At 40.1% G+C, this 23,988-nt stretch overlaps 3 protein-coding genes across 3 annotated transcripts; 1 reads left to right on the top strand and 2 right to left on the bottom strand.

Moving 5' to 3' along the window:
- Positions 1 to 56: 56 nt before the first annotated feature.
- dnali1 (dynein, axonemal, light intermediate chain 1) lies at positions 57 to 5,028 on the bottom strand. The gene is made up of 6 exons (XM_006631469.3): positions 4,855 to 5,028; positions 3,691 to 3,827; positions 2,290 to 2,459; positions 1,010 to 1,188; positions 649 to 813; positions 57 to 161 (listed from the first exon to the last, which is right to left on the bottom strand). The coding sequence occupies exons 1-6, from the start codon at positions 4,933 to 4,935 to the stop codon at positions 126 to 128; spliced, it is 768 nt and encodes a 255-aa protein (XP_006631532.1). The 5' UTR covers positions 4,936 to 5,028; the 3' UTR covers positions 57 to 125.
- Positions 5,029 to 5,815: 787 nt separating this feature from the next.
- LOC102688855 (caspase-13-like) lies at positions 5,816 to 13,653 on the bottom strand. Its single transcript, XM_006631522.3, has 8 exons — positions 13,160 to 13,653; positions 12,635 to 12,969; positions 12,364 to 12,485; positions 10,649 to 10,822; positions 9,692 to 9,935; positions 8,327 to 8,461; positions 7,811 to 7,920; positions 5,816 to 6,535 (listed from the first exon to the last, which is right to left on the bottom strand). The coding sequence occupies exons 1-8, from the start codon at positions 13,204 to 13,206 to the stop codon at positions 6,443 to 6,445; spliced, it is 1,260 nt and encodes a 419-aa protein (XP_006631585.2). The 5' UTR covers positions 13,207 to 13,653; the 3' UTR covers positions 5,816 to 6,442.
- Positions 13,654 to 15,880: 2,227 nt separating this feature from the next.
- Positions 15,881 to 20,390, top strand: snip1 (Smad nuclear interacting protein). Its single transcript, XM_006631468.3, has 4 exons — positions 15,881 to 16,202; positions 17,133 to 17,238; positions 18,081 to 18,646; positions 19,488 to 20,390. Exons 1-4 carry the CDS (start codon positions 16,027 to 16,029, stop codon positions 19,738 to 19,740), a joined length of 1,101 nt encoding a protein of 366 aa, XP_006631531.1. The 5' UTR covers positions 15,881 to 16,026; the 3' UTR covers positions 19,741 to 20,390.
- Positions 20,391 to 23,988: the final 3,598 nt, after the last annotated feature.

Raw genomic sequence — 23,988 nt, 5'->3', positions numbered from 1 at the left:
TTAAAAGCTGTTTGAGTTGTTAAATTCTATCTGTAAGATACTCAAGAGAATAAGGAGAATGTTTCAAAGTTTAATAAAAACTTTGTGCTGTTAGAAATCATGCATGTGTTACAAAAGCGTTCCATTTACTTCTTCGGGGCAATGATACCTTCCAGTTGTGCCTGCAAAACAAAGAATGTACCTAAGTGTTAAACATGGGCTCATAACATGTAGGTAAAAAACATTTTTGCATTGCTGGAGATTTATTTTAAGAAGGAGGCCATGTCTACCCATGATTATTGTTTGCCTGCAAGCACAGTATACAGGAATTCTGTTGATCTGTTCAATCAAGTGTAAAGGGTTGTGTATCATGAGTGTACTCTTAAAATCAAAAGGTACACATTATTAAAGGAGTTAACAATATCGAAACCAGTACAAGTTACAGTCTGATGAGCTGACTTAGCTTCCTAACACTTCTTTCACTGACAATGCAGGTAAACCCAATTAGTAAACTTTCTTGATGTGACTGCTAATACAGCTTTCACATTTCAAGCTGTATACTTGTTTTAAAAAGTTACAGAAGTAATGCACAGCTTTGCCTTCTGTCACTTGTTGGGCACTGCTGGTCTTGTCACTGTGTTAAAGGTGTCTTGTTACACTCGGATGTACCTTGAGCTGCTGGTTAGTTCTTTTGAGAAACTGGATTTCTTCCGTGTGTTTCTTCTCCTCCACCTGCCTCCTCTCGGCTTCCCGCTTCTCGATGGCTTCACATTTGGCTTTCTGCTCATTCAGTTGCCTCTCTAAGTTCTTCTTCTCATTTTCCAAGTCGGAAATCTAGGGAGATAGTTGTGAAAACAATCAAAATTGCTATTGATCCTGTTCAAGTTTCAACTGGAGAGAGTAAAAATGCAGTGCAACATTTAATATCTTCTGTTCGAACAAACATAATTACATTCGGAAACAAACCAAATTGTTTTCTTATATACTTTTTCTAGAAATCTCAGTTTGTAATTGAAGTTAGTAAAAGCACCTTTTTCTCCATGTCGGATTTGCCTTGCTCAGACTGAAGAGCCTTCCTCATCCCAAATGCCACACTGCTTTCATAGAGGGTCTGATAGGCAGCGATAGTCATCCGGATCTCATCCCGGACCCGCAGCAGAAGCAACCCGCGTTCGGCACAGTTGATGGTGACCTGCCTGATGAGTTCATCTGGGAAAATGGAACATAATCTGTAGCTTAATCCTGAAAAGACTTACATTTTTTTAACATACAAGAAGAGGCTGTTGAGTTTACGGGGAGAAGCAACTCTTACTTTCTGAAATGCTTATACTTCCATTTTAAAAGTATAAGGAATAAAATGCAAGAACCCAGTGTTCGACAGAATAAATGAAGCATGTCTGGGTAAGAAGGAAGGGGTGGTGTGATGGGACTGCATTTTGAAAATAAGCAGCAGGATGAAATGAAGCAAGTAGATGCAGACAGTTTAGAACCTATACAAACTAACAAAAGGTGAATGCGATAGAACAGCTAATGTAGACATGGGTACAAGTAACTTGCTGTAAGATGTGAGTCAAAGTCAAAAGAAGAATGGTTAAACTGTACTACATAAACAATGATAAAGCATTCACATCTCAAAAATATGTCTATAGTCTAGATTGTTTATTGGAGAAATTAAGAAAAAGTCTGAAGGAAGAACACAATGCTTGAAAGCACCCAGGATTAAAAAGAATATATCAAGCTACAGACACAGCTGAAAAGGACAAGATGGCTGGGGGCTACAGCTTTAGTTATTGTTGGCACTACAATGATAAAGGTTTTAATAGTTCACATGATAAGAGGAGATGAATAAGATAAAGAAGGCTAAATAAATATTGTTAACAGTGTTTTTTTTTAGATAAGTTGTTGCAGAATGTACTCAAGCAGTATTAGGCAATTTCAGCATAGCTGATGCTGATGCCGAGGCTCAAAGGGGATAGGGTTGCTGAAATCTCTGGGACCTGATGGCTTCTTCCCACTTGTGTTTATGGAAATGCGGGATATTACTGGTACATTCTTAAATAGGGTATTTCAGCCATCGCTAAGGGGGTTATAGCTGGAGACAAGTGAATTGCAAATAATTACAACAATTTTTATAATGGAGTACAAAAAACTGAACCAGCTGTTAGAGGACTCCTTCTATAAGTGGTGGAAAGAGATTCTAGATTCAAAAGCTGGGCCAGATGGTTTTTCAGCCATCCTATTGAAAAATCTAAGGAGTATGAGATATGCAGGTGGAGGATCGTTTTATTGTCTTTTTTCTCCCACACATACCGAAGCACTGTGTGTACAGCTCCCTGCGCACCGGGCAAATCCCAGTTTCACGGGCCTGTCTCTGCTGCAGCTTCAGGTCCAGCTGCTCCTGGAGGTGGACGACATCCATTCGAGTGCAGGGTGTGCTGGACACTTGCTGCACCCACAGCTGATTGTTCTCCATCCATTCCCTGCAATGACAAAGCGAGTCACAATATCTGATGTGAGTATCATGTTGAACGCAATATTAATAATCAAGGCAGTGATAAATTCAAACCCATGTGGGCAGTTGCTTGTTATTTGTCACAGCTCTTACAACACTTGTCCAACAGCGCTCACTGAGTGTGTGCAATGAGCATATTATAGCGAGAACTTTTCCCAGAGTTTTTTTATTAGCTTTCAAATTCTCAGTGTGAATGGATTCGTCTTTTGATGTACTGGGTTTTACTTTTGTTTGGGCTGTATAGTTAAGCCACTTCTGAATTGTGTTTTGGGAGTCCGCTATCTACAGTAAATCCGACGTCTGGCAATATACATTACAAGCTATGCACTGCTTCACACTTTCAATTTGTCTTTACTTTAATATTTACCTTAACCTCATCCGCTGTGTTTGAGCTTAAATATCAAACCACAAAATGGATCTGCTTATTAATAGTCACTATTCTTTGAGACACTATTCTTTGTACCTGATTCCTAGCGAGTCAAACAGCTACTCCACAGGCTAGGGCTGAACTCTTGTGTGGAAATGTAAACTACCCAATTAACTCTACTAGCACGATTTTGAAAGGTGGGAGGAAACCAGTGTACCCTGAGAGCAGCAGCTGCCCAAACCACCTTGCCAGCCATAAAGACCTTCAAGAAGACTTAAGAAAGATTTACAGTATTATCTAGAATAAAGGGAGTGGAAAGTAAAAAGCCACAACCTTCAGACGTCCAGCATTAATGGTAATAGTTCTATGATTTAATTTCACAGTGCAAGAAGGTGGCATATCTGTCGGCACTGTGCCTCACAAATATTGGTCCTTGGTGCAATTCCAGACTGAATTTCTAAGCTCATGTTCCTCAGTTTTTTTCCAGGTGCTCTGATTACCTCCCAGTTTCCAAAGACATGATTAGGTGAACTAGTGTCTGTAAACTTTCTGTGTGTCTTGCCATGGACTGGTGTCCCATCCAGGTGTAGTCCCATGCCTTGACCATTACCTGGGAAAAAAGCATCTTTCTGATCATTTTTAATCTGGTTTTCAGTGATAGCAGGAAGTATATGCCATTGTTTTCAGTATTTTAGAATGTATACTTCATTGCTAATATACTATACATCTTAAAAGGTGAGATATTCTTTCTTGTGCTTCATCATTTCCATTCCCATGTTAAACTTTAACCGAACACAACAGAAATAAAATCTCTACTTATAAGGTGATTTACCTAGGAGGTAGGATAGCGTTGAGAATTTCTTCAGTCTGCTGTTTGTTAGCATCCACTGAAGGTGCTTTGGGTTTGGGGGGAGGTGGTACTGGTCCAGTCAAAACCGGCTGCTGGGGGCTGACCTTTAAGGGACGAGCCTGCAAGAGGAAAAAAAATATTCCCATACACTGACACAGTTCTTCTCACAATCTTTTTGTTGTTGTTGTTGTGCACAGTAGGAATTTCTTAAATTCTGTAAACTGCAAGGATAGAAAAACAAATACTGGTTATAAAGCATTCGTGAAGTTAGCAGAAGCCACAACTCAAGGCCAAAACAGACGTGTTTTTTCCCTCCTCCCAGTTTCAAATACAGACTTCTCTCCTAGCCAAGTTTAACATCTTGGTTTTCGAATTGGTGTTTTTCTATCCACCTTCTCCAGTAGTTTGATTTATGACCTTTTATATGTCGTATGCTGTTGTTTTAAATAACAAAGGTTTGCATTAGCTATACAGTAGAGTAGCTTTCTGCTCACGAAACAACAAAAAATGACCTGTCTGTCCTAAACATCTCTTGGACACCATCCCAACTCTAACTCCAGGGCTTTGAGTCAGTACTACTGGCATTAGATAAAAGTTACCAACATCTGACAGATGTGCGCATTTGCTTTGATTTCAATTTACATAACAATTTATTTTTCGGGTCTTGAGGTTTTATTTATGATTTTTGTGGGGGCTTAAACATGCCAAACTGCATCTGGACTTGGGAACTGTGCCACATGAACTGTCACCACCTTAGAATTTTACCACCATAAAACGAATTATAATCAAATGAAAAATATAGACCAATTCTATAATCCCAGGTATTTTGACTAATTAAAAACGCTTGCATACATAATTAAAAAATGTTTCTCGTTTGGGACTTTTTAAACTAAAGGCCTATATTCGTCTGTCAAGAAAGAATAGTAGATGTTTCCCATCCCCATGATAAATTCAAGTTTTCTTATTGCATTGATATTAACATATTTTGTACATTATTAAAATACCGTCATTTTATAATCTGACTATGTCTGATATATATATATATGAACATATATGGCGGCGCAGAAATATCCACACTATTTTAATGCATTATGTTTAAAGGCAACAAGTTAAAGTACTGTACTTGCATTTTCCTTAAGTGTTTACCTTCGGTGATTTCTTCTCTGTATTTCTGCTCACCAGCACTGGATTATCGTATTTTAACAGAGAATCAGCAGGCGGAATCATGTTGCCGAGTTAGAGTAAATATTTTTATTATTTCCAATATAGCAGTAAGGCCACAAGGCAACATATATAACAGCCCGCGAACTTTCAGTTGTTGCAAACAACACTGAGAGGAAGCACTGTTTACAGTTGCCGTAGCAACCTACCCGGCCGTGTCAGGTGTACGGTGGCCCCGACGTTGAGACGAAGACACGTCCGACTTCAGCGGAGCAATTGTAGCGACACACCGTGGAGATGTGAAGAAATTAAACATTTCGGTCAAATACACAAATTCAGAACAAATTAATAATAATATCCTTTCTTAAGTCGTGTGTTTGCAGCCTTGTGGGCAATGCAACAATTATAAAGAGTTATATAAAAGAGTCTATAAAGATAAGGTTACACGGAACCTCTTTGTCATATCACCCTGCACTCACAATGGGCAACCCACTGAAGCTAAGCAGGTGTGAGCCTTGTCGGTACCAGTATGGGGTGCTCACCCCATGGCCTCTGTGTGTACTAATGCCCCAGTATAGTGACAGGGACACTACACTGTAAAAAGGGCGCCGTCCTTCGGATGAGGCGTAAAACAAAGGTCCAGATTCTCCATGGTCATTAAGAATCCCAGGGCGTTTCTCGTAAGAGAAGCGGTGTTACCCCGGCATCCTGGCCAAATTTTCCATTTACTAATCATGGCCTCCTAATAATCCTCATCTATGAACAGGCTTCATCACTCTGCTGTCCTCCACAAGGATATCACTCAGGTAGGTGGGGGCTACATTGGTTGTGGAGCGAAATCCCCATTAGCTGTAAAGCGCTTTAGAAGTGTAAGGATTTGTTGTTTTTTCTAAAACCCAAAATGATTTTCTTTATTTCACAAGCATTATCCCCCCATCGCCTTGCGCAGCTCAGAACACAAATTATTTAATCTTAATGTATGCTTTACAACTCTTTCAGGGCTCAGATCCAGATCAGTGTTTAAAATGCATTTCATTTTAATTCAAAGTTCAAAACATTTCAGTTGAAAGAGCTTTCTGAGAATACAGAGTAAAACTCAAGTGAAACAATCAAAAAGAAAATACAAGACATACTGATGACAATGAGTCAAAACACTAAACCAATGCAGTTACATTCCTTACAAAATATTAATACATTATAAATACTGAAAAATAAACATGTGCAGGAAAATTATTTTAAATATTTGACCATTCGTTGAGTTCTAGTAGAGCAGTAGAATAGTTTATTTCCATACGTACACTGATCCCTCGGCACATACACAGTGCAACAGACAACACAATGTTGACAACAGGAACAATGAATATGTTGTAATGTGTTCTTTTAGGAAGTAAGGATTTAACTGTCTCTTAAACTACAATTATTGTTGTTAATAAAGGCTATCTTTTTAAAATAATTGTTGTTATTGCATATTTGTTGTTTGACTATTTTCACAAAAGACAGCTTTCTTTATCACAGGTGTCTTGTAACATGGGCTCAGATCTCAGAGCCGAAGGAGATTTACTCTCAGGCAGTCTCAGTGTCCGGGAAAGAGGTAGAAGTTTCTGAGCAACGTTGTTCTTTCCTTGCAGGGCAGTTGTTGAGGAAAGTTGTGAAAAGAACGCTGGACCTGTAAGAGACCATTTTTAAGATCTGTTTCAGCCAAGGTGTTGTGGAGAAATTCTACAATGTTTTAGTCCTGTAAATGTAGACAAATAGCAAAAACCCACCCGGAAACATTTAGGAAACAGGTACATTTCCAGTTGCCCAATGCTATAGTAGCAATAACAGTGAAGGCACGAGCATCTATAGAAATGGTATTGCATTTCAGCTATATTGAATACATGCTGCCTACATCACATTGCTTACTTTGTGAACTTCTGTTCTAACCACTGCCTTTACAAACTCTTAAAATATGAAAATAACTGGTTAATGAACTGTTTCTATATTTTGATATTATCCTGTAAATCTTCTATTTAGATATAAATAAAAATAGTAATAGTAATAATTACTATTAAGTCTCCTGGAAGATCATTTTCAATCATCAGGCCTACTTCATTTCTACGCGGGTTAAAAAAGGTTCGTAGAACTTCAAGTAATAAACCATTTTAAGTTAACCTCACAACACCACCTTTCTCTTCCAATTTTTTTACTTTCTGTATTGCAGTTCAATATAATGTACTTGTTTATCGTTCTTGTACATTAAGAGCACTACAGCAGAGGGCTTTACCAGCTTGAGTGGAAAATTGTTCTGACACCACTAGTGGTCTCCTCTATAGCAGGCTTCTAAGAACCTCATGAAGCTGCCCTCTGGTGGCAGTCGATCAAATTGACAAGGAAAGTCATAATCCAAGCATTCTATCTACTCTTTCTCTTTGAAATGTAACTTTCTGGAATAGGTAGGTAAGCAATTAAGGTTCTCAGAATTTCATTTGAACTGTTTTAATTTTCTTCATATTTAGCAATGATTTCTTTAATCATTATTTTCATTGATACTACAGATTAAATAATTGGAGCAGATTATCCCTACTGTATATACCCACATTCAGCCAACAGTAACAAATATTCTCTTTGCAACCCACCCCAGCTTCAAGATGTTAGAAAACTGTGAAATAGCAGTGAAACAGCTCCATTGATAGTAGCAGAGGCAAAAGGGGATGAAAGCTCAATATAAGCATTAAAAAAGATCAATATGACCCAAAATTAGAATATATTCTTCTTACTGGGAAGTAGTTTTTACATAAATTTTATGAATACTCCTATGCATGTTCATGATAACCTTGAACAAATCAGGTCTTCTGTAGTTCGATACATGTGTGAAAGGTCTAGGCTATGTATCCACATAATATTTTACAAGATTTAAGATACTTCAGGTACAGGATATGGTGAAATAGCCATTACTGACCTTCTTAAAGAGATCCTCAATGTGGAAATTCCAAGCATGATTTCTGAATGTTTCCACCAACCTTTGTATGAACATTGTTCCATTTTTACGGTGTCTATATGCTCTTGTTCCTATTATAAGAAGAAGGAGAAGACTTCTAAAACTGACAGTTTGACAATAATACTTGCCGAACTATTTTTAAAACTAAACCCATTATAACCTGCCCAAATTAGGCTCTTCTAGGTTTTTAATCTTCCTGGTAAAAATGAATTCTACAGATGACACAGCTTATATTGCTGACTGCTTTTGTAGATATGACCTTATAAAATCATGAAAGCAGTTGGCAGTATCAAAATCATAACCTTCAGATTTTACCTTGAAGAGTACAGGTTGAGATTAGAAAGTCACAATTGCAGAAAAGAAATACATGTAGAACTCTATTGAAATACTGACACAGAAACAGCCACTGATGTACATATATCCACAATGGTATGCTCATGCTAATAATGTATTTTAAAAAAAGAAAGAAAAATTGACCTGGTGTGGTTGAGCAGAAAAAGACGAGGTCACTCTCCTTATGAATTTTGTTTAAAGGACTGTCTGAGTCATATTTTGTCAAACACTCTTCATCGTCTCCTTTGTTAGTGGGGATCATGACAAAGCCCTTGTGGTCTGCAAATAAAAGGAAGATTGTTTTGTCTCATTAAAAAAAGAATGATTTATCACTGCTTGTAATAATTCTTAATATTAGAAATTAAAGCCATAAGTGTAAATTACTCTCCAATTCACTGAAAGGCTAAAACACTTGCTGCTTCTTGCCAGATAGCATTAACTATTCATTTGGTCTGTTTTAGAGTGCTGTAGCTGAAGGATGCAGAGTTTCTAACATTAATGATTAATGCTGTTAATGCTGTGTGGAAACACAGAGATAGGCCCACAGATGATGAGGGTTGGAGAATGCTGTTGAGTTATACTGCTCTATTCATGTTCTGGTTTCAAGAAATATTGCAAATTAAAAAGTTATCAAAAAGAAAGCTTGTATTTTGTTATGAAGGGGAATAAATGTGGTCTGAGCTATTATCCTTCTTGAAAATTGAAAATTCATCTTTGAAAGAAAAGAAACATAAATAAAAGCAATATTAGACCATCACATCCTGCATTACAGGCTAGAGTATTAGGAACCCTCAACACACTTCTTACTAGACATTTGTAAGCAGGAAGGAAGGACTGAGCAGGAAGTGGCAAGTACTCCACAAAGTTCTAAAATCCATTTATCCATTTTCTATTCTGCTTTATCCAATACTGGGTTGCAGGGGAGCTGGAGCATATCCCAGAAAGCAATGGGTGTAAGGCAGGATACACCAAGTCCGGTCCACTGCAGGGTACACACACTAACACCACAGCCTACTTTCCCAAAAGCCACTTAACCCACCTCTATGTCTTTGGACAGTGGGAGGTAACCACAGCACCAGGAAAAACCTGGTGGTAACACTGGGAGGACATACACCTCCACACAGATAGCACCCCACATCCGGAATGAAGCTTGGGGCCCCAAGTGCTGCATAGCTGCAAAGCTAACTACTGCACCACCATGCCACTCAGGTCTGATACTTTTGCAGAATATCCAATACCATTATTCCAGCAGGATCACCTTCAGCTGACAAGGAGAAGAGGGTAATGGTGTTTGGGAGATGAGCTACATGTTTCACAAGGTTTACTGGTGTTCACTAGGGTGAGATCTGGGGATTTTTTTTGCCAAGGAAGGTGATGGAAGTCTGTCTCCTGCTCCTTAATTTCATCCACATGTTGCTTTCCATTCAGACAATCGATGCATTTGACTAGAGGTTCCAAATACTGTGGTTCATGATTTGTGGTTCCAAATAATGTAGTTCGAGGACCTACCTCCTCGGCAAGCCTGTATAATAATGATCTTGGGCTTTCCCACCAGATTCAGGCTGTGGTCATTGCTGAAGATCCTGCCTATTGCCTTTGTTGTCAGGATGGTTTCGCTCCTGCTGTGCTGTGGATTGTAATCAACCCCACAGATCCCTTCCTCTGTACCATGGGACATGATCACAACGAAGGTGCTGTCAGACATCTTGTGTTCTTCTCGCTTGGAAAATGATCTTAGACACATCTCCATCTCCTGTTTTTTGGTCAACAGAAAATGAGGATTTTTCCAAAGAGCAGACAGAATTCCAGAATAGAATAGGTCTGTTAACATGTTACCCTTCCCAGGAATAATACCTCAGCTTTTTAATTAAAGTTGAGCGGACATAATGGTTCATTACAGAGACTGGCTACACTTTAAAATGAACAGTCGCATTGGGGTTTTGCATGTCAATCCAAAAACACATAATAATAATTCCTTACATTTATATAGAGCTTTTCTGGACTCAAAGCACTATATAATATACATATATATAAAATCCCAATCTGTTCCTTACTTTCCAGTCTCTAAACTATTAGGTACATCTAACAGTGCACATACTCTTGACTAAGTAAGATTAGTCAATAGCACATTATGCCTTTACTCATAATCAAGGAAAGTAAAATGTATGGAATGCAACATGGTGTCACACAGCCTCCACAGCCAAAGCTTTGTGGGTACATGATGCTTGTGTTTTTTTTTATTTTTAGCATGGAATGAACCTCTGCTTGCTCATTTTTCCTCTCACAGACTGAGAAAAGCTGCCCATTCTAACCTCTTCAGAAGACTACAAGCATGGCTACCAGATGTTGTTTCAGATAGTCATTGAGCATTTTAATGTGTTCATCATGTCTGAATCTTTGCATGCCTAATACATAACCCTACTGTAAGGAGTAAGGTTTACACACCTAAGATGTTTTGTGACTCACCTCAGCAGTCTTGTTTTCCACTACTTCCACTCTGTAATCCAAAGCCTCCAGCAGTGTCTTCATTTGTTTTGTATCAACTTCACTTCCATCACGGCTATCCACAAACCTGAACTTCATGTTGTTGATTATAATAGCCAGACGGGTTCGGTTGTTCTTCTCTCCGATGCAGTAGATCTGCAACGTTAATATTTGACACAACTGTGCAATTGGTGCATGTGAGATAGTGGTAGGTGCATAAAAGATGGAGACTCTTGTGTGAACTACATTCCCCACAAACATTCCCTGACCAGTTTGTGCAAGGCAAGTGATAGCCATTAGACAGATGCAGAAGACAGAGCAGATCCTCTGTTATTCAAGCTGAACCCAAGGAAGGGAGAAAGGAAGGAACTGACTGACTAGCTGGCTGGGTGACTGACTAACTGGCTGGGTGACTGGCTGGCTGACAGACTGTTTTTTATCTCTTGCCCTGTCAAAGAGCAATCTCTCTTTATCATTGCTGTGTGTGTTTGTTCTTCCTTGCACTGCCTATAACACCCTGCTCCAGGGCGTGTCACAGTGCAGATGAAAGGTTACAAATGAGAGCTTATCATTCAGCCCATCAGTTGAAGCCCTTTTCCAGTCTGAATTTCCATTTATGGCCTCTGGTCCTTGTTACGTTGGTCATGGAGAGTCATGTTGGTCAACACCTCCCAGGATTTCAATACTTACAAAAACAAAATCCTATGTCATGTTTTCAGAACTAAAGAGATTCCTTTGCCTTCACCAGTCTGTGAAGGACATTGTTTTGAGGCCAGAAATGGCACAACACTTTACATTAAATTATTAATGTAGAGTAGCAATATCCTTTTAATGTTGTGAAATGGTGAAAATCGTATACTTTCAATATTGTAAATCAGACCCTCCCGATACATAACTAGAACTTTTATTGAAAAACAAACTGTCCTTGGTATACTCTAACATTTTGTTGGCTTTCTTAAGAGATAAGATCACTTTATTAGCCATATACAATTTCTTGCAGAAGAAATTTATCTTTTCACATACCCCAGCTTGCTCTCCATGAGACACACACACAGGGAGAGAAGCTTGGGGTCAGAGCACAGGGTTAGCCATTGTAAAGCACCCCTGGAGCAGTTGGGGTTAGGGGTCTTGCTCAGGGGCCCAACAGAGTAGGATTCCCCTGCCAGCCATGGGATTTGAATCAGCAACCTTCCAGCCACAGGCACAGATCCTTAGCCACAGAGCCACCACTCCTTTGCATTGTCTAGATGAGGACATTAGCAAGGTCTCCTAAACATCTAAGATTATTAATGGTTTGCTTCTTCAAGATTGATACCTATCAGTTTGTATTTGAATTGTATCTTCATATCACATAAGAAAAAATGGCCTGTATTGCCGTTGTATGGGAGCATGTTCCATATGGTCCTGTGTGTAAATGTACCAAATGCAATTGCTCTATTATATTTGGTACAGAAACTGCTGCAGTTTTTGTGGTGTGTATCAGAATAGTGCAGCTAAACCATCTACAATAGTTTTGATTAATGGGGTATCAGGTGGTTTTGCAAGACTAAATTAACACTGTTAATCATACAGGATTTTACTGATTCTTAAAAAAGGATCTTTCAAAGGGCTCCTTGAGGAATCCCACAGATCTAACTTCCCCCAGGGCTCTACTCACAGGAAAAAGAGAGGATTTTGGATTTGACTTGCAGGCCTACCTCCCCTCTCTGACTGTCCTGAATGTGTCTCCTTGTTTCCAGAGGACAGGGCTTAACAAAAAGGTTTGGCTTGTCCACAGGGTCCCTGGCTCGTTCTGTTGTCCTGTTTTCATCCAGAGGTTCTGAAGAGACAAAAGATGGACAGCTCGTGTGACTTGTGTGGGACACCCTCTGTGTGGAAAAGCAATGCCCAAAAATATTTTTCAAAAGAATTATCATTTGCTCTCATTGGCACTTTCATTAGAGAGAAAGGAATCAAACCATTACTTACCCTTTTGTTCTAAACAAACAGCCATTATCCATCTATAGTGTCTGCGGTATGCCTTTCCATACAGTTCTGCTAGAAGCTGAAGGAAAGTAAGGGATTTTTTCTTATGAATGATTACTGCCACCAGTTCAGCCATCTGGTGTTTGACTGGATATTTTCTCAACCAGTGGCCTTCAGCTGGAGTAATCAGGCCTTTAGAATATGTTAGGCTTAAAACATTTTCAGGGTCCTTAGAAAGTAGATCCACAAGTTCAGATTTTTTCTTGGCAATCCATTCAGAAGCCAGACTCTCAGGTCCTGCCAATATAAGCCACTCTTTCTCCCTTGGCCCTCGGATACTGTATAAACAAATACAGACAAGTCAGACATAAAATTATAGCGACAAACAAGACATACATACAGATGCGCCCCATCCCTGACTAGAATCCACTCCAGCAAGCAACAGACTGACTTTGTTTCACACCCTAGCAGGAGTTCTGCATTAATCTGCGATTTATGGATTTAAAACAGTTATTTTCTTTAACTTACAGTTTCCTTCTCCAGTGGACATCAGGTGCTCGCTCCATCTTCTCCATAATACACAGAGACTGGCTGTAGCCCTTACAATCTAAATGCAGCAGTGGGAGTAAGAGTTTAAGTCCTCCCAACCCGTTTTCTTAATTTCCTTGTGTGACGCCATCAGTAATGAAAACTGGTGTCTCTTCCAGTAAGAGAAGCATCAAGATGATTTTTTTTCCGGAGACACCTTTTGGAAATCCCACTTTATACATAGATAAATGACTGAACTTTGGTTTTGCCTTTCAGTTAAGAGATAAGATAAGATGACTTTATTAGTCATATCCAATTTCTTGCATTAGCTCTAGAATAGCTCTCCATGAGACACACAGAGAGGGAGAGAGAAGCTTGGGGGTTAGAGTGCAGGGCAGCCATTTATACAGCACCCCTGGTGCAATTGGGGTTAAAGGGCCTTGCTCAGGAGTAGGATTCCTCTGTCAGCTGTGGGATTTGGGCCGCAACCTTCTAGCCACAGGCACCAACCCTTAGCCACAGTGCCACTACTCCACCCACTAGTTAATGGTTAACTAACAAGTAAATGAAACAGCTGAGAATCTGTCTAATCAGCTCTAGCTTTCCAGAAAGAGCAGTAAAACTCAAATTGCAGTAGGCTGGAGAATTGTTAATCCTCTGTTCATGCAGAAACCTCCATTACTGTTTGTATATTTTTTAAAGCTGCTATAAATTTGTGAAAATAATCCAGTATATTTATATGGTATTCCACTCACATTCAGAAGCCTTAATAATCCAGACATGCATATGCAGAGCCAATTCATATCCATCCACAGTTTTCACATTGTGTTGCTTTAAAGTTTGCAGTCATGACACCTTGGAGTAGTAATTAATACCTGTTACATACGCAACCTACTTCACACATTCAAAAAAAAAAGAAGTAAATATATAATTTACTTGGCTAAAAATGGAAAAGTGTTAATTACATAAGCATTCAAGATGTTGTGGAAAAGGTAAATTAATTTAGGTGAACAAAAGTACCTTAATGAGTCTTACAATACGTTGAGTGGCCTCTGTATGACATAATATTGGATCTCTTGATTTAAGAATAAAACCGATTCTCTATATGAGGGTCCTTAGTCAGGTAGTGAATATCATGACTAAGTAGCTTTCAAACTAAAAAGGATCAAATCAATTAAAAACACAGATCAGGAGAAGGGTATTAAACATTCAAAGTCTACTCCAATCATCAAGAAATATATCACCCACACTGTTGCGTTCTCAGACCCTACCTCCAAAGTGAGCATCAGACAAGGAGGAAACTGGTGAGAAATGCCACTTTAAGGCTAATAACAACTTTTAAGAGTTCGATGGCTGAGATGGAAGAAAATGGGCAGTCAATAATTTGTGTCACATACTAAATCTATTTGGCAGGTTGTAAGAAAGCCAGTACAAAAAATAAGTCAATCCAAAGCCTGCATAGAGTCTGCAACAAAGCACTGCAGTGATCCTGCAACCATGTGGCAAAAGGTGTTGTGATCTGTTCAGATCACATTGGAACTTTTTGGTGCAAACGCCAGCAGTACATTTGGTACTGTCCCAACACAGCACATTTCCCAGTCAACTCTCTGAAGTAAGGTATGGTGGCGATGCTTCTCCTCCTCCTCCTGGAACGTTTGCTAGGACTGGAGGAAAATGGACAGTAAAGTCCACAATCAACTGGTGAGATCTTGAACAAATGGCCGAGAAGAAACCATTTTTTTCATCTGTGTCATAAACACCATATAAAAAGGAATACTTTGGCTCTTAGCAGTGGACGTCTAATTCATATACTATTGAAAGTAGCAGATGGGGCTGAAGACACAAACCTTAATGGTAATAAAAAAAGAGGCAAATGGAAGCTTTAAAACATGTACCTGGATATAGGTTTTTAAAACAATGTCAGAAATGCTACATCATTCGGAACATGAGAGAACTGAAGACCAGGTTAATCAAATATGAAAATAAAATGATTTCAGTTGTTAAATATTACAAATGCTCAGATTCACTATAAAAATACAGGTAAACTAACCATAACCAGCCTTCAAATGTAACTAATCATACGGGCAATATGTTCTGTACTGTAAAAATGTTCTAAATATTTAAAATTTAGAATAAGTGTGCCTTGTAAACATTGAATATTTCTAGCATAAGCACTAAATGTTAAATATATTGTTATATTCATAAAATAATATAAAGATACATTCATTACAAATAACCGACGTTGAGACGTATATTCTCAGGCTTTATGTGGTATATAAGAGAAAATATTAAAATAACTAAGTTTTAACACTCAATTTACAATGTTTAGTTCACCTCCTGGTGTTCCGGGATTTGCGCCAGATCGCAACCTTACAAAACTAGCTTGTCGAAGAACACACGAATACATTAATTTACAGTTAATACGTGACATTATAAATATTATGTGTGGGTTTAAAAAAATCTGGAAAAGCAGAAGCGTAGGCAGGCTGAGACGTATGCCTGGGTCCTTGACGTTATTTACGCAACACAGTTTGTTTTTTTTTAAAACACATTTATTTTAATAAAATATATTTTGAGTATATTATGGAATTTCTATTGTAAAGAATGCCAGTACATCATAAGTCTCACTTAAACTGATTTATATATTGAAAAGTTTATCCCATAGTATCGAATTAAGCGGAACGATATAGCTCGAAAGGCTTGAAACATCCGGATCCCATATACGATGTGCCCGGAACCGGAATAAGCCCGATACGAGTTCTGTGGTAGACGGACTTTGCGTTTGTGTAAGGAATTACATCTGAAAAATATCTGCGATGAGAGTGTTTTAAATTCTCCTAAACGATATTAGACAAATCGTTTGAGAAATGGACAAGGAGAGAAGACACAGAAAGCTGGAGTCCCCTCCTTCACTGAAGGAAACAAAGACGAAAATTAAACAGGAGAGGCTGAGCCCCGTCAGGCCTAAAAGACCTCGCCGCTCGAGTTCGGCGTCAGATCGCAGCAGCGCAAGCCCACCCCCGCACAGGAGAAGAGCCAGCAGGTAGGGAGGGTACAAGAAACGAAAGCTGGGAAAAAAATAATAGGTTTTTATGTATTTACAAATACTAGGCGTTTTATACCGTATCTCACGAAAGGAGCCGTCTTTTGGTAGTGCATTATATACAGCGTTATAGGAGCTGCTGTGATTGAAGGCCTAGCTCTTTCGATTAAGTTAAATACTGGGTACGCCGCACGTTAACTCTGTTATAGTCCAAATGTAGTTATCCGTTAGGAAGAAAATAATTTTGCGGCTGAGATCATTCCAGTGAAATCAACATCAACAAAGAGGTCAGGACAAACAGAATTTCAGTCAATATAAATAACTTTGTATTATTTAATAGGGGGAATTGCAAAAGGGGTCAACCCTTTCCTGTGTTTGAACATTACACATCGCGGTACAGAGGCGTTATTAGGTGGGAGTAGTGTAAATCACATCGGCGGGGGTGTCACTTCCACTCTATGATGCTGTATATAGTTAACGTTTAGGCTGGCCTGATTTACTTTGATGATTTTGCTACCTAGGTTCATTATTTTACTCCAGCCGGTAACAATTTGAAGTGCCGACCGATAAGACGTTTTCAGGAAAAGATTTATAGAAAAGTGTAAACCTGCCTCTGTCCATCCCCTTGTACAGTGCAGCACTAGAAATTGCATCAAGCCTCTCTGAGTGATGCTCTGCTGTGGTTGTGTTTGGGATGTGACCTCAGGCATTGCAGAACGCCGTGCTTCTTTATCCTAAGTGGGTGGCTGGGGATGTGTTGAGTAGATTGTGCAGACAGGCAGGTCCTACGGCAAGGTAATGCAAAGTTTTGGGGTTGAAGACTTAGCTATTAAGGTTTCTTACCGTCTTCAGTGTATAAAGTGTTACTTTAGTGACTTGAGCAAGGAGGAATATTTTTGTTGTAGATTTATGTGTGAACTATGTTGATAGGTCACCGCCCAGAGGAAGAGACAAGTCCCCAGTGAGACGGGGCAGCAGGTCTCCTAGGAAGAGAAGGAGCACAAGTCCTCCCTGTAATGATGTAAGAATAAAGCAGGTAATTCACATCATGGCTCCTTTCTGTTTTCCCAAAGTCCGTTTTGTTCTTATGAGGCTATGGTGTTGAGTGGTGACTCAGTGTGGGGTGTGTCCAGACGAGCCATCGAGAATGGCTTCAGCACCTGTGTGGAGGTGGAAAGGGCGACATCAGCACCACAATTCAAGTGTTTAAGATGGTGCCAGAGACCTGGCACTGTAGGTGTCAAAGGGTTTAACTGGAAGTAGGATTGCGTGCACACATTGTTAGCCAGGTCTCTCAGTTAATTCTGATTCTGGGTGCAGAGAGAGAGAGTAGGTGGCAATGGGATAAGTGCAGTATTTTATATTTCATAGAAGTGTTTTAGTGGATGCAAAAAGTCACAGCACTGGTAAGCGAAGGTTTGAAACGTGCTTTGCATTGAAAAAGGCCATTTTCTGGCGAACACACACAAAGTGCATCTTTCTGTAACACTCTGCATTGAAATATTCTCAAAGAGTTTTCATAATCTGAGTACAACCCCAGTGTCTTTCTGATATTACTGTGGATGAGTGTTGAGGAGGGATCACTGCATATGCATTAGAATCTACGCAGAGATTTCTAAATGGGGCACAATGGCTATTTTTGAATATATATATCACATACAACAGGAGCAAATTTCTAATGAACCCCAGATCAGATTCTGTAGTGTTGCACCAGTGAGGTGTGTCTGAAGGGTTTTACATTCAAGCACTGCTCTGAAGTCCAATGAAAGTTATTCCTCTCCTGGGACAGGAATAGAAACATATGCCTTGTTTTGGAATAGGCCTTTTTCTTGGGCTCTGAGATTAACGTGAGATCACCCGGATTGTGGTTGTTGTCAGGAGCGAGATGACCGCCGTGGGAAGGAGGAGCGGAGGCACAGAGATCGCTCAGAGGCGTCTGACGACATGCGGGGCAGAGATGCGGGAAGGGTCCGACACAGAGACAGGGTGCCTGAGCGGGACAGGAGGATGGGGGAGCGGGGCCGGGACAGAGACGCCCAGGTTTTCCAGCAGCAGCAGGCCGAAAGGGAGCGCCACGAAGAAAGGAGGAGGGAGAATCGGCAGAGAGACGAAGATCGCATGGACTCGGAGGACGCGGGCTTCGGTCAAGAGGAAAATAACGATGACAACCCCGTCCAGAAGGAGCAGCCCAATTTCGAACTGTCCGGAGCCTTGGTGGAAGATACCAATACGTTCCGGGGGGTGGTGATTAAATACAACGAGCCCCCCGAGGCTCGAATTCCAAAGAGAAGGTGGCGGCTCTACCCTTTCAAAAATGACGAGCCCCTGCCAGTCATGTACATTCATCGCCAGAGTGCCTATCTCTTAGGCAGACAAAGAAAGATCGCAGACATTCCCATCGATCACCCTTCTTGTTCGAAGCAGCATGCAGTGTTCCAGTACAGGTGAGCTCCTTTTTCATTGCAATCTCTGTGGGGGTTAGTTTGCCCTTTTGCCTGCTCTAGTTACAGAATTAAAAAAATAAGAGATCTTTAAGTTCTAAAAATCAGAGTATTATCTGTCTCCACATTTGGTCACTCCAATTTTAAATGTTAGCTTGCTGAGTTTAGATTACTGTTACACAATATGTAAAATCAATAGGTTAAGTTTTATTATTATTATTATTATTTTGTTTCTGATTGACATGTGGTTCTTAGTAGACTAAGTAGACTTTAGCAAATGTTACTGCAGTTGCTCAAAATGGGTGTCCTGCATTACGTTGTAAAAAAATCAAGGAACATAAAGGTGAGGTTGAAAGGAGGTGATGGGATAGCAGCCTCTTTGTTTTTTTTTTAAGGTTTGAAGATGAACTGGACTACTAATATCAGTCATCCTACTGGGCCAATAGTAGTCAACCTTGCTGTCCCACCCCATTGCAAGTCTTATCTCCAGCTATTCCATAGTCATCAAAGTAGTCTTCAATCCTTATCTGGCTGAAACTATTTTCCAAAGTGACATGCATTTGCACCTATTGATACAGATCTGCATTTTACTGTAGCAACCTGAGTGAAGTGTCTTGTTCAAGAGTACTGCTGGACAACCCTCTGGTAAGGAATTCAGAGCCATCAGTACTGCTCTTCACTGCTGTAAAGAGGGAAAACAAGAGGTGCTAATTTAGGCTTAATTCCCTCTTTAATTTATTGCAAGTCCCAAAATGACATGAAAGGGACATGCCAAGGATGACTGCTCCTGTGCTGTCTGAATCTAATCAATATTAAGTATGTATATTGGTTTTATATTTAACAGACTTGTGGAATTTACCCGTTCTGATGGCACAACAGGCAGAAGAGTCAAACCCTACATTATCGACCTGGGATCGGGAAATGGTACCTATCTGAACAATCAGCGCATCGAACCCCAGCGCTACTACGAACTGAAGGAAAAGGATGTGCTGAAATTCGGATTTAGCAGTAGGGAGTATGTCCTGTTACATGAATCTTCTGACACGACAGAAGTGGAGGAGAAACAGGACGACGACGATGAGGGACTTGATGAATGAGTTTAGTGCAGAAAAAGATAAGGACAAAGTCTTTCATTCATTGTACCAAGAGGGCGTAAAACGTCTGAATCTCAGGTTGTTTATAATAGTGCTTTAGTATTTCACACCTGACCAACATATGCCTGCCACTTCATTCAAATCAAAAGAGCATTATGCCAGTAATTGTGCAAAGAGTAACATATTTTTCTAAACAGAACACTTGGATCTGTATCAATGGGAAGAGGCTCATTTCTTCAGTGGTAACGGAAACACACTGGAGATATTGAATGTCTCTCTGCTTTCATGTGTACCTGAGGAGACCTGACAAGTAGTGAAAGAGAAGGATAACTTATGTTAAAGAAAATCTCAAGGCTTTGTGTATAAGGTTTGATATCTGGAATCCTGCGAGTTTAATCTGGTATTCATTTTTTAAATGTCTATCAGCTGCAAGTGTTTTATTTTGAGAGTGTACATTACATGATATAGAAAGAGTGGGGGGGGGGAGGCAGGAAAATCTGTAACAGGAATTTGATGCTGCCTGTATTTGACATATTTGGTTTTCTGTAATTGAGGGGAAATGTTTTATACCATTGAAAAGACCTTCAGTGTAACAGTTATATTTTAGTTTTTTAAAATGTTTTGTAATGTAAATAAATCCATTAGAAAACCTCTGATGTGTTTTTTCCAACAGCATTTTGTCCATTTAAACAGAAAAATGCCAGATTCCTTTCAGGGTGTGCGGTATGAATTGTACAAACTGCAGAGGTTAAATAGTATTTACAAGTTTTAAAGTAAAAATATACAGTGCCTTGCGAAAGTATTCGGCCCCCTTGAACTTTTCAACCTTTTGCCACATTTCAGGCTTCAAACATAAAGATATAAATTTTTTATTTTATGTGAAGAATCACCAACAAGTGGGACACAATTGTGAAGTGGAACGAAATCTATTGGATTTTTGAAACTTTTTTAACTAATAAAAAAATGAAAAGTGGGGCGTGCAAAATTATTCGGCCCCCTTGCGTTAATACTTTGTAGAGCCACCTTTTGCTGCGATTACAGCTGCAAGTCGCTTGGGGTATGTCTCTATCAGTTTTGCACATCGAGAGACTGAAATTCTTGCCCATTCTTCCTTGCAAAACAGCTCGAGCTCAGTGAGGTTGGATGGAGAGCGTTTGTGAACAGCAGTTTTCAGCTCTTTCCACAGATTCTCGATTGGATTCAGGTCTGGACTTTGACTTGGCCATTCAAACACCTGGATACGTTTATTTGTGAACCATTCCTTTGTAGATTTTGCTGTATGTTTGGGATCATTGTCTTGTTGGAAGATAAATCTCCGTCCCAGTTTCAGGTCTTTTGCAGACTCCAACAGGTTTTCATCCAGAATGGTCCTGTATTTGGCTGCATCCATCTTCCCCTCAATTTTAACCATCTTCCCTGTCCCTGCTGAAGAAAAGCAGGCCCAAACCATGATGCTGCCACCACCATGTTTGACAGTGGGGATGGTGTGTTGAGGGTGATGAGCTGTGTTGCTTTTACGCCAAACATATCGTTTTGCATTGTGGCCAAAAAATTCGATTTTGGTTTCATCTGACCAGAGCACCTTCTTCCACATGTTTGGGGTGTCTCCCAGGTGGCTTGTGGCAAACTTTAGACGAGACTTTTTATGGATATCTTTGAAAAATGGCTTTCTTCTTGCCACTCTTCCATAAAGGCCAGATTTGTGCAGTGTAAGACTGATTGTTGTCCTATGGACAGACTCTCCCACCTCAGCTGTAGTTCTCTGCAGTTCATCCAGAGTGATCATGGGCCTCTTGGCTGCATCTCTGATCAGTCTTCTCCTTGTCTGAGCTGAAAGTTTAGAGGGACGGCCAGGTCTTGGTAGATTTGCAGTGGTCTGATACTCCTTCCATTTCAAGATGATCGCTTGCACAGTGCTCCTTGGGATGTTTGAAGCTTGGGAAATCTTTTTGTATCCAAATCCGGCTTTAAACTTCTCCACAACAGTATTACGGACCTGCCTGGTGTGTTCCTTGGTCTTCATGGTGCTCTCTGCGCTTTCAACAGAACCTTGAGACTATCACAGAGCAGGTGCATTTATACAGAGACTTGATTACACACAGGTGGATTCTATTTATCACCATCAGTCATTTAGGACAACATTGGATCATTCAGAGATCCTCGCTGAACTTCTGGAGTGAGTTTGCTGCACTGAAAGTAAAGGGGCCGAATAATTTTGCACGCCCCACTTTTCATTTTTTTATTAGTTAAAAAAGTTTCAAAAATCCAATAGATTTCGTTCCACTTCACAATTGTGTCCCACTTGTTGGTGATTCTTCACATAAAATAAAAAATTTATATCTTTATGTTTGAAGCCTGAAATGTGGCAAAAGGTTGAAAAGTTCAAGGGGGCCGAATACTTTCGCAAGGCACTGTAGATGCTGGAATTAACATTGCACAATGGAGGACCTGAACACTGGTTGGGGAAAGGCCAGGCTAGTCTGCTTGGCTAATCCTGTTAATACCACAACCCTCGCCAGGAGTAAACCATTAAAAATAGATGGATGGGAGCCTGCACTGATCTGCGCACCCCTAGTTTTCTCAGTCACTCAGTGCACCTCTAACCCCATCCTTTGCAATATCTTAAGGACCTGGGCACAGTTTAGGAAGCCTTGATTTCCAGTCATTTTCTGCAATTTCACCAATTAGAATGAATCATGCTTTTCTGCCTTGTTTTTAGACTACCTTCTACAGTTGCAGACTGTGGGGAAAAAATAGGGATATCTTCACTGAGTCACGTTCAGCTTTCTTTTTTTTCCCAGATATCCCTATTTGTTTTAGGTATTTACAGTGTAGGCACTTTGTAAGGAGTTTGATCTTTCAGTTCCCCTCTCTCTCTACCCCCTGATCTCCCATTTGATATTCTACTGGACATTGACCCTTCTGAGAAGGTTTCGGGCTCTAAAATGGAGAATGTAAGGTGTTCCATCTTTTATAAGAGCTGCCTGGGAAGACGATCTTGATGTCAGTTGTTCAGATCAAGGCTGGACATCTGCACACTGTAAGTTACACACCTCCTGCATTAGTGCACATCGCTTATTAATACATTTTAAAATTGTGCACCGACTCCATATGTCTAAAACCAATAGAATAGAATCTAATTCTGTAAAATAATCTAAAGGTAAAAGAATCAAAACAGCAAGTGGTTTTTAGGTATTTGGTCACTTCTGTTTGTCTTTTTGTGAATGTGATGTGACTTTTTTAAACAGAAAAGCAATTTTAACGAAAATAAGCATACAGTGGTCCCTTTTGATAACTTTTCGGTGGGTTTTTGATCGTACATGATTCATGCAGCCATTTCCTGAAAGATACTGATGCAGTCTTTAACAACAGGGCTGGGTACCTTGTTCCATGCTCTTATAACCTTTTGGGTAAGGAAGTGTCTTGGGCGTTTAAAACCGAGACCTTCTTCACAAGTTCTACTTGTGCCCTCTTAGTTCAAAAGACTTCCGCAGAGTTGACTTTGCCAATGGTATAATGTGATAGAGAATGCAAGGGAACCAACACTAAAGCACCTGTTTGTCTACCATTTTCTTAATAAACAGCATCTTCCAACAATCCAGTGGGATTGTTTGAAAGTGTTCTTTCTAACCTTGATCTTCAGTGTGTGTCAGTGCTGCTGCTCTTTTCTCTCTCTTCATGTTCTCAGCAGGTCTCTTGCCTCGTCTTCTTCAGTCCTGTACTGATCCAGAGCCCACCCTTCTGGTCACTCATGAGCCCTGGGTGTTTCCTCTGGCTGGTGGCCGGGTGATGGGAGCCATGCGGGTGTGGGCAGGAGCCCAGACGCGTGCCTGGAGGGGCTGCTCTGCTGTCACCCGCTGTGTCCAGGACAACTTCACAGCCTACTGGCTTCCTGGGCCTGGTGCGGCACTGCCTGCTCCTCTCCTGAACCTCATGCAGGATAAGACACTTGGGAAGCTGCGATGGTGAACAGCCTTTCCTGTCAAACAGTAAGACCACAACAATTAGAAATCCCCACGCAGCTACATAGACATCGGCACTGGATCCCTTAGCTCTTGGTTCTCAGATCATTTCAGCCCAGTCTTGTAGTCTCCACACTGTTTCCTTCTCCCAGCCAAGAGCTGAGCAATCTTGTAGGACTTGGCTGACTCTATTAATTGACTTCTTTATTATCAGACCATGGAAGACGATTGTAAAGCATTTGCCAGAAAAACAAATTGTGTTGTGCAAGAAAACAATTGAGAGCTGTTG

This window comes from Lepisosteus oculatus, chromosome 11 (assembly GCF_040954835.1).
Source record: "Lepisosteus oculatus isolate fLepOcu1 chromosome 11, fLepOcu1.hap2, whole genome shotgun sequence".
In the NCBI taxonomy this organism is placed as follows: Eukaryota; Metazoa; Chordata; class Actinopteri; order Semionotiformes; family Lepisosteidae; genus Lepisosteus; species Lepisosteus oculatus.
This window is presented reverse-complemented; position numbering and strand designations above follow the sequence as displayed.